This window comes from Carlito syrichta, unplaced genomic scaffold, assembly GCF_000164805.1.
Source record: "Carlito syrichta isolate Samal-C Ts95f unplaced genomic scaffold, Tarsius_syrichta-2.0.1 Scaffold301869, whole genome shotgun sequence".
Lineage (NCBI taxonomy): Eukaryota > Metazoa > Chordata > Mammalia > Primates > Tarsiidae > Carlito > Carlito syrichta.
Genome location: NW_007245965.1, coordinates 21961 through 31058, shown reverse-complemented (window position 1 = coordinate 31058; position 9098 = coordinate 21961). Strand labels below are relative to the sequence as shown.

The window sequence follows — 9098 nt, the reverse complement described above, 5'->3', positions numbered from 1 at the left end:
GCTTTTTCTTGGAGGGCGGACGGCGCGGCCTGATCCAGGTGAGCCGCTTTCCTCCGGGGAGGGGGCGCTGGCATCCAGCCACCCTTTCACCAGCGAGCCGGGTCAAGCGGCAGAGGATCGTGTCAAGCTCCCCGGGGCGGTCTGCTGTGCTTTCGCGTCTGCGTGTCCCAGGAAGGCGTTTGGAAACCGCAGCCGCGCCGTGCAGGCCTGCCACCCGAACCTTTCGAAGGCGAAGGCGCCCGAGTCGCCGGCTGCTGTCATGTAGAGAGCTCCTGCTTTGCACTGGGCGCCATGCTGGGGCGCCGGCTGCGGATCCGGAGACCCAGTGACCCCCAGGGGGCCCTGGAACTCCACCCCGCGCCCCCGCTGACTGGGGGCAGCCTGGGGGCAGCCCGGCCCTCGTGTGGCGCTTGCCTCGCGGACACCACCTGGCTTTCTCACAGGCACCGAAACTCTTCGGTCTGCTCTCCTCCTCCCCAGGGCCAGGCTGGAGGGTGGAGAATCGGAGTGTCTGGGATTTGCTGCAAAGGAATCTGCTGGCTGAGGAAATAGGGTGGGTGGGTCTAGACCAAACCAGATGGGTCATCCGTTGGTCGTTGTAGAAGCTGGTTAATGGATACCCCGGGACTCATATTATTCTTTCCTCTTTTTATGATGTTTGAAAAGGTTTATAACACAATTTTTTAGAGTTGGGGATCTGACTCTGTGGCCCAGGCTGGAGTGAAGTGGTGCGATCACGGCTCAAAGCCTCAAACGACTAGGCTCAAGCCGTCCTACCTCAGCCTCACGGGTAGCTGGGACTACAGGTATGTGCTACCAGGCCCAGCTAATTTTTTGTAGAGTCGTGGTCTCTCCATATAACCTAGGCCGGTCATATTCCTGGCTTCAAGTGATCCTCCCGCTTCGGCCTCCGAAAGTGCTGGGATTTCAGGTGGGAGCCACCCTACCCTGCCTTATAATACAGTTTTTAAATAGCTTCCATCCAGGATTTGGCCTCTTCTCATGATCTCCATGGTCCACTGGTTTACCTCAAGGTGCTCCTAGGCGCTCAGCCTCCTCTAGCCCTTCCGTTCTGGAGTGTACTTTCGACACAGCATCCATGGTGATCTGTTAAAACAAGTCAGATCACGACATCACTCCTCTACTCAGAATCCTCCAATGACTTCTCAGTTCGCTCTCCATAAAAGCCAGCGTCCTTTCCAGTGGTTCCAAGGCCCCGCATGATTCAGACGGCCTCAGTCCTGCTACTCACCTCCCGCTTGGTTGCTCCCACCGGAGCCTCCATGCCTTAATGTTTCTGGAGCACGCCTGGCACCGTTGCCTCTTTTCCATCTGCCCGGAATGCTCTCCTCCCTGACAGCTGCCTGGCTTCCCCCTTCACCTTCCGTCTGTCCTGAGACACCACATTCCCTGTGAGGACTTCCCACTCTTGGTGAAATGCCGACATCCTGCCCGCGATACTCCCTTCTCCACCTCTCTCAACACTGTTCCTTCGCATACTCCGTCTATTTCACTTACCATCTGTCACCACCCACCCTGGAATTAAAGCCCCACGAAGGCAGGGATTGCAGTCTGCTTTGTTCCCCAGCATACCTTCCGCATGCCTGGTGCAGGGCAGGTGCCTGATAAGTATAGGTCTCCATTTTCCAAAGTAAAATAAAGCAGAGTCAGCATTAACAAGCCAGGTGCAGAGGCTCACACCTGTAATCCCAACACTTTAGGAGGCCAAGGCGGTAGGATCACTTGAGACCAGGAATTCAAGACCCACCTGGGCAACATAGCGAGACCTTGTCTCTACAAAAAAATTAAGAAATTAGGTGGATGTTGTGACCAGAGCCAATGGTTCCAGGTATTCAGAAGACTGAGGTGGAAGATCACCTGAGCCCAGGGGTTCAAAACTGCAGTGAGCCATGATGGTGCCACTGCGATCCAGCCTGGGTGACAGTGAGACTCCAAAAAAAAAAAAAAAGAATTTAAAAACTTTTCAACACCATGAAGAAGCAGTTATCTTTTAATTTTTTTGAACTTCATAGTTTCAGTACAATACCATGTGCCCAGAGGGTTCGATGTGTCCTATGCCTCATAATCGCGTTTCCTTCTTTTTGTGTATGTTTCCAGGATATTGATTTCAAGAAAGGAATCAACAGGCTTGATAAAAGTGCTTTTTTGGTGCTTTTTAAAATTTTCGAGGTGAGGTCTCTCTATGTTGTCCAGGCAGCCTCAAACTCCAGGGCTCAAGGGATCCTTCTACCTTGGCCTCCCAAGTAGCTGGGACTATAGGAGCATACCACCTAGCTCACTTATTTTTTTATTTTTTATTTTTTTGAGTACACTTCTCACTCTGTTGCCCAGGCTGGCGTGCAGTGGCATGATCACAGCTCAATGTAGTCTCCAGCTCCAACTGCAAGCAATCCTCTTGCATCAGCCTCCTGAGTAGCTGAGATTACAGGCACTCTCCACCACACCTGACTAATCTTTTAATTTTGTGTAGAGATGAGGTCTCGCTATATTGTCTAGGCCGGTCTCAAACTCCTGGGCTCAAGCGATCCTCCTGCTTGCACCTCTGTCTCCCAAAGTGCTAGGATTATAGGCATGCACCACCACGCCTGGCCATAGCCTGCATATTCTTAAGGTGAATTGAATATCTTCTAAGGTACTTTAGTTTCTCCATGGCAGCAGTGAGTCATCTTTAGATACTTGCTGTGGAAAGAATAATATTAATGGCCATGGCCATTGCTACTGTTCTCTGTTGTACTTTAGAAGATATAGCCAGCCGGGCTCGGTGGCTCAGCCTGTAATCCCAGCGCTTTGGGAGGCTGAGGTGAGTGGATTGCCTGAGTCCGTGGGTTTGAGACCCGCATGGGCAACTTGGCGAGACCTCATCTCTACAATAAATCAAAAAATTCATTGGGCGTGGTAGCACACGCCTGTAGTTCCAGCTACTTGGAAGGCTGAGGCGGAAGGATCGCGGGATCCCAGAAAGTCGAGGCTGCACTCCAGTCTGGGCGACAGAGTGAGACTCCAACTCAAAAAAAAAAAACAACAAAAAAAAGAAGATATGGCCTTTGGTGATTTTCATCTCTGAGAATTTCATCTTTCAAACTTAGTACCAAGGGTTACTATTTTGTTCGTTTATTTTTTGAGTCAGAGTCTCACTTTGTTGTCCAAGCTGGAGTGCAGTGGCACGCTCACGGCCACCACAGCCTCGACCTGCTGGGCTCAGGCAATCCTTCTGCCTCAGCTTTCCAAGAAGCTGGAACCCCAGATGCACGCCACCATGACTGGCTAATTTTTTGATTTATTGTAGAAACGAGGTCTTACATGCTACCCAGGCTGGTCTTGAACCTTAAGCTCAGGCATTCTCTCCCCTCTGCTTCCTAAAATGCTAGAAGTACAGGTGTGAGCCACCACACCCAGCCCAAGTGTTAGCATATCTTAGAGTGGAAGAAGAAAGTGCCCGAACTTGACTGTTGGTTCAGGAAAGTGCTCCACTCCCTGTGTTTTAGCAGACGACTTCTCCTTGGCCGTGCCCAAGCAGATGTGAGTTAATGAGGAGTGTTTGCTGACCCGTCAGGTTTTGCTGTGCTCACATTCTTAATGTTTTGATTTGGATGTTTGAGGAAAAGACTCTACTTGGGAGTATTTCGCATTCTATGTTGTTAACACTTTTTTTTTTTTACATTTTGTCATTTATAGGTCTCAGCAGATAAATTATGTTTATGCTTCAATATATAAACTTCAGAACTAAGATTTAACATTTCGATTGCACTCAAGGTGGTATAGAGTGATAACTGTATCCCTGGGTAACCTAATTGTTTTAAATATACAAAATCAAACAAAATCCGTATGCCTAAAATATATGTATTTTAGCATTTTTGTGTATCGTAATAATTAGACATGATCATTCTGCATAGCGTTTGCTAGTAAGCAGATAAAATCAGCAACATTGAAAGGATAAATAACCATGCATGCATGATAACTTTAAGCTTGGCCGCAGGTGTGAAAATCACAAATGTCGTCAAGTGACGGAAGATCCAGGTATCAGGACAGGCGCTGTGATGAGGTCCCCCGCGACTCGGCCCATCCGGACGGCACTTTAGGAACCCTCCCGACGCCTCAGGACCGTGAGCTGGCCGTGAGCTCTGATCCCCTGCCACCACCCCCTCTCCCATTACAGCCACCATTCGGCCCAGACTTCTACTCAAGTGACACCGAGGAACCAGCTGTCGCCCCAGATCTCAAACCGGTGAGGCGCTTCGTCCCCGACTCCTGGAGAAACTTCTTCAGGGGGAAGAGGAAGGACCCAGGATGGGATAAGCCAGCGTCTCATCTCAGATACATCTCTGACGGAGTGGAGTGTTCGCCTCCAGCCTCACCAGCAAGGCCCAACCACCGCTGGCCCGGCAGCTCCTGCCAGGATGCTCAGGGCGGGTCCGAGGGAACCTGGGATTCCCAGAAGGAGGCGGATGCCATGTTTCCCCAGGAGGCCTACGGCTCTCTAGGCGGCCACTCGCAGCCGGCGCGCACCTACAGCGAGAAGGTGGAGGAGTACCACCTGCGGTATTCATACATGAAGTCGTGGGCCGGCCTGCTGAGGATCCTGGGGGTGGCGGAGCTGCTCTTGGGCGCCGGCGTCTTCGCCTGTGTCACGGCCTACATTCACAAGGACAGCGAGTGGTACAACTTGTTCGGCTACTCGCAGCCCTATGGCATGGGAGGCGTCGGTGGCCTGGGCAGCATGTACGGGGGCTACTATTACAGCGGCCCCAAGACCCCTTTCGTGCTGGTGGTCGCTGGCTTGGCTTGGGTCGCCACCATTATCGTTCTGGTCCTTGGCATGTCCATGTATTACCGGACCATTCTTCTGGACTCCAGTTGGTGGCCTCTCACGGAGTTTGGCATTAACGTCGCCCTGTTTGTCTTGTATATGGCCGCAGCCATAGTCTATGTGAATGACACCAACCGGGGCGGCCTCTGCTACTATCCGTTATTTAACACTCCGGTGAACGCGGTGTTCTGCCGGGTGGAAGGAGGACAGATAGCCGCGATGATCTTCCTGTTTGTCACCATGATGGTTTATCTCATCAGCGCTTTGGTTTGTCTTAAGTTATGGAGGCACGAGGCTGCGCGGAGACATAGAGAATATATGGAACAGCAGGAGGTAAGGGATTTCGTGATCCTTCGTTTGCTTTTTCTGTGGTTTGCTCCCTTGTCAAAAATGTAGAGTCCAAAACGAAAAGCTTTTCTAGAAGTCCTTTGTTTGTTTGTTTGTTTTTTGTTTTTTTGAGTTGGAGTCTCACTCGGTCGCCCAGACTGGAGTGCAGTGGCCGCACCCGGCCACCGCAGCCTCGAACTGCCGGACCCCAGCGATCCTTCCGCCTCAGCCTTCCGAGTAGCCGGAATTACAGGCGCGTGCTACCAGCCTCCCAAAGGCGCGGGATGACAGGCTGAGCCTCCAAGACCGACTTGTTTGTTTCTTTTTTAATGACCCGAGGTTCAAAAGTCCTAGCTCAATGTCTGACATGCTTTCACTAGGATAACCCACTCGGGTGTCTCACCGTTACTTGACATTGCACGGAGATTCCCCATATGGGGATATGTAGTTTGTTGGCTGCATTTGTTATGTCTGTCATATGCTTAAGGGAAAAACACAGCTGCTGAATTTCTGCAACACAGGAGGAGGAGGAGGACATAGTTAGTGAAATAAGTGTCTCATCACTAACGTGAGTTGGAGAGCAGTCTCGATTCCTTAGCATGACAAAACTGAATAAAAACCTGTAATTGTTCAGTATAAAAATCTGTAATTTTTCAGTTATAGGAGGAAAATTTTCATTTAAGTTTATGATTTACTTTGTCCAGTGAGGTTGATAAACCCAAATAAGCTAACATAGTGAGCAGTATGTGACTTTTTTTTTTTTTACAGTATTGAGAAGTTGAGTTGTAAGAAACATATTCTGTGAAATCTTGCTCAGTGGTTTTGGTATTTCGTCTTTATTTTGGGGAGGTATATATTCCAAAAGTGGAATGGAAGTTATATGGATTGTCTTTAGGCTTTAAAAAAGAGAGAAGCCCTAATTAAAATTATTTTGGGCTGGGTGCAATGGCTCATGCCTGTAATCCCAGCACTTTGGGAGGCCGAGGCGAGAGGATTGCCTAAGCCCAGGGGTTCAAGACCAACCTGGGCAACTTGGCAAGACCTCATCTCTACAGTGAATAAAAACATTAGCCGGGCATAGTGGCACATGCCTGTTGTTCCAAGTCTTTGGAAGGCTAAGGTGGAAAGATCACCAGACCCCAGCAGGTCAAGGCTCTGGTGGCTGTGAAAAGTGAGAAAGGAGCCGGGCTCGGTGGCTCAGCCTGTCATCCCGCGCCTTTGGGAGGCTGAGGTGAGTGGATTGCCGGAGCCCGCGAGTTCGAGGTCCTCCTGGGCAGCGAAACCTCATCTCTACAATAAATCAAAAAATCAGCCGGGCTTGGTAGCGCGCGCCTGTAATTCCGGCTACTCGGAAGGCTGAGGCAGAAGGATCGCCGGAGCCCAGCGGGTCAAGGCTGCGGTGGCCGGGAGCGGCCACTGCACTCCAGTCTGGGCGACAGAGTGAGACACCAACTCAAAAAAAAAAAAGTGAGAAAGGAAAAACTCATGATTAAAATTAAGGAAAATATTTAAAGTAAAATCCAACATTTTTAGTGGCCTAGGAGATTCTATGGCACACATCTCCTAAGAAGAAGAAAGCAAAACCTGTCAACTTATTTCAGGGCATAATGAAGCTTGCAGAATATACCCTAACATTTGGCTACTGTTCAGTCAAAATACCGTTATTTAGACGGAGTCTCACTCTGTTTTCCCAGGCTACAGTGCAGCGTTACGATCATGGCTCACTGCAGCCTTGTACTCGGCTCAGGCGATCCTCCTGCCTTCTGAGTAGCTGGGACCACAGGCACACGACACCACGCCCAGCTAATTTTTTAATTTTTTGTGTACAGATGGGGGTCTCACCATGTTGCCCAGACTGATCTTGGACTCCCGAATTCAATTGATACTTCCAACTCAGCCTCTCGAAGTGTTGGGATTATAGACATGAGCCACTGTACCTGGCCTAAATAAATTTTTTTCTTTTTTGAGTCGGCATCTCACTTTGCCACCCAGGCAGAAGTGCTTTAGCACAATCACCACTCACCATAGCCTCAATCTTCTGGGCTAAGGCGATCCTTCCACCTCAGCCTCTGAAGTAGATGGGACTATAGATACGCAATACTACGCCCAGCTAATGGTTTTTTGTGTTTTTTTTGAGTTGGAGTCTCACTCCATCTCCCGGGCTGAGTGCAGTGGCATGCTCACGGCCACCCCAGCTGGGCCCGCTGGGCTCCGGCGATCCTTCCGCCTCAATCTTCCAAGTAGCTGGAACTACAGGCTCATGCCACCATGCCCAGCTGATTTTTGATTTATTGTAGAGACAGGTCTGGCCAAGTTGCCCGGGTGGGTCTTGAACCTGTGGGCCCAGGCAGTGCATTCGTCTCAGCCTCCCAAAGTGCGGGGATTGCAGACTGAGCCACGGAGCTTGGCTGCAGCTAATGTTTTTCGACTTTTTATGGAGATACGGTCTGGCCATGATGCCTGGACTGGTCTCAAACTCCAGGGCTCAAGCAATTTTGCCTCTCCTCCCAAAGTACTAGGATTACAGGCCTGAGACACTGTGCCTGGCCTAAGCATATTTCTTGAATTTACATCTCTGTGTACAATGTAAATAATTTTAAACTCTAACCATTTGAAATATAGAAAATGAAACTCACAAATTTCCTATGCTAGCTTAATAACAGTTATTAAATCTTAATATTTCAAAAATTATGCATGAATGTGATTATAATTATCAACATAATACTTTCCTTTTTTTCACAACAAAAACTTGTTTCTTTTTCTTTCTTTATTTTGAAACTGATGAAGCGGGATTTATTGAGAGGACAGAAAAGCTCCCACAGTGGGAGGGGACCTCAGGGGGTTGCGCAAAACTTGTTTCTTTAACAGTCTTCATGATGTTTGATTAGACTTGAATTACTCCTGGTGTTGAAGGTTGTGCTGTGTGTTGCTGTAACTTCCTACAGGTTAGAAGATGTAATAATGGCCTGCAGCTCTTTCTGTTAGTTTTACAGGCCCTCATCCCAGTTCTAATTGTGTAAAGTAATGGGAGCTAGGAATAAGTCAGATTTCTTTTATGAGCTATGATGCTGTTTCAAAATTGCTTTTCTAATTTTTTTTTTGTGTCGGAGTCACTCCGTCGCCCAGACTGGAGCGCCCAGACTGGCCGCTCCCGGCCACCGCAGCCTCGACCTGCTGGCCTCCGGCGATCCCTCCGCCTCAGCCTTCCGAGTAGCCGGAATTACAGGCATGCGCTACCATGCCCGGCTGATTTTTTGATTTATTGTAGAGATGAGGTCTCGCTGCCCAGGCGGGTCTCGAACCCGCGGGCTCAGGCCATCCACTCACCTCAGCCTCTCAAAGGCGCGGGATTACAGGCTGAGCCACCGAGACCAGCTGAAATCAAACTTTTAGCAGGAAAGAAAGCCCTGACATTATACTTTTGGGTATAAACTGCTATACAAAAAAAATTCTTAAGAGGGATTAGTCCTCTCCAATAACTCTAATATAAATTCTCCATGTAGTCAAAGTCAAATTTATTTTGGTAAAATACAAATTATATTAGAATATTATACTGCTTTGTTTTCTTTATTTATTCCATGTTTTGAGTGGACATTAAATGTAGAAATTTTATTTATTGTATACATTGTATTATTTTCACAACATAAATAGGACTGATACGTAGAAGACATTCCATAATAATTAATTGACAAATAAATAAATATAAAATTCATTCTTTTAAAAACTAGAATAATTTTCATTTATGTAGAAGATAAAATTAAAATTCCATAGTGTGTCAGAGATTCCCAGCACCAGCCTCAGGCTCAGTGGTTCACTAGAAGGACTCATAGGCCTCAGAAAAGTAGTTAAATTCACAATTAATTCTCCCAGCAATAATATGGGATAATCCTTGCAAAATGTTGCCAACCAGGGAAGTTCACCCAAGTCTTGTTGTCCAGAGATT

General features: G+C 48.3%; 1 protein-coding gene across 1 annotated transcript in view; it reads left to right on the top strand.

Annotated features, from left to right (window-relative positions):
- Positions 1-726: 726 nt before the first annotated feature.
- MARVELD2 (MARVEL domain containing 2) overlaps positions 727-9098 on the top strand; it is a 25717-nt gene continuing 17345 nt past the window's right edge. Inside the window, exons 1-2 of the mRNA XM_008055521.2 lie at positions 727-806; positions 3998-5161. Of these exons, the coding sequence (XP_008053712.1) occupies positions 4013-5161 (1149 nt within the window). The 5' untranslated portion in view covers positions 727-806; positions 3998-4012. The remainder of the gene's footprint in view (positions 807-3997; positions 5162-9098) is intronic.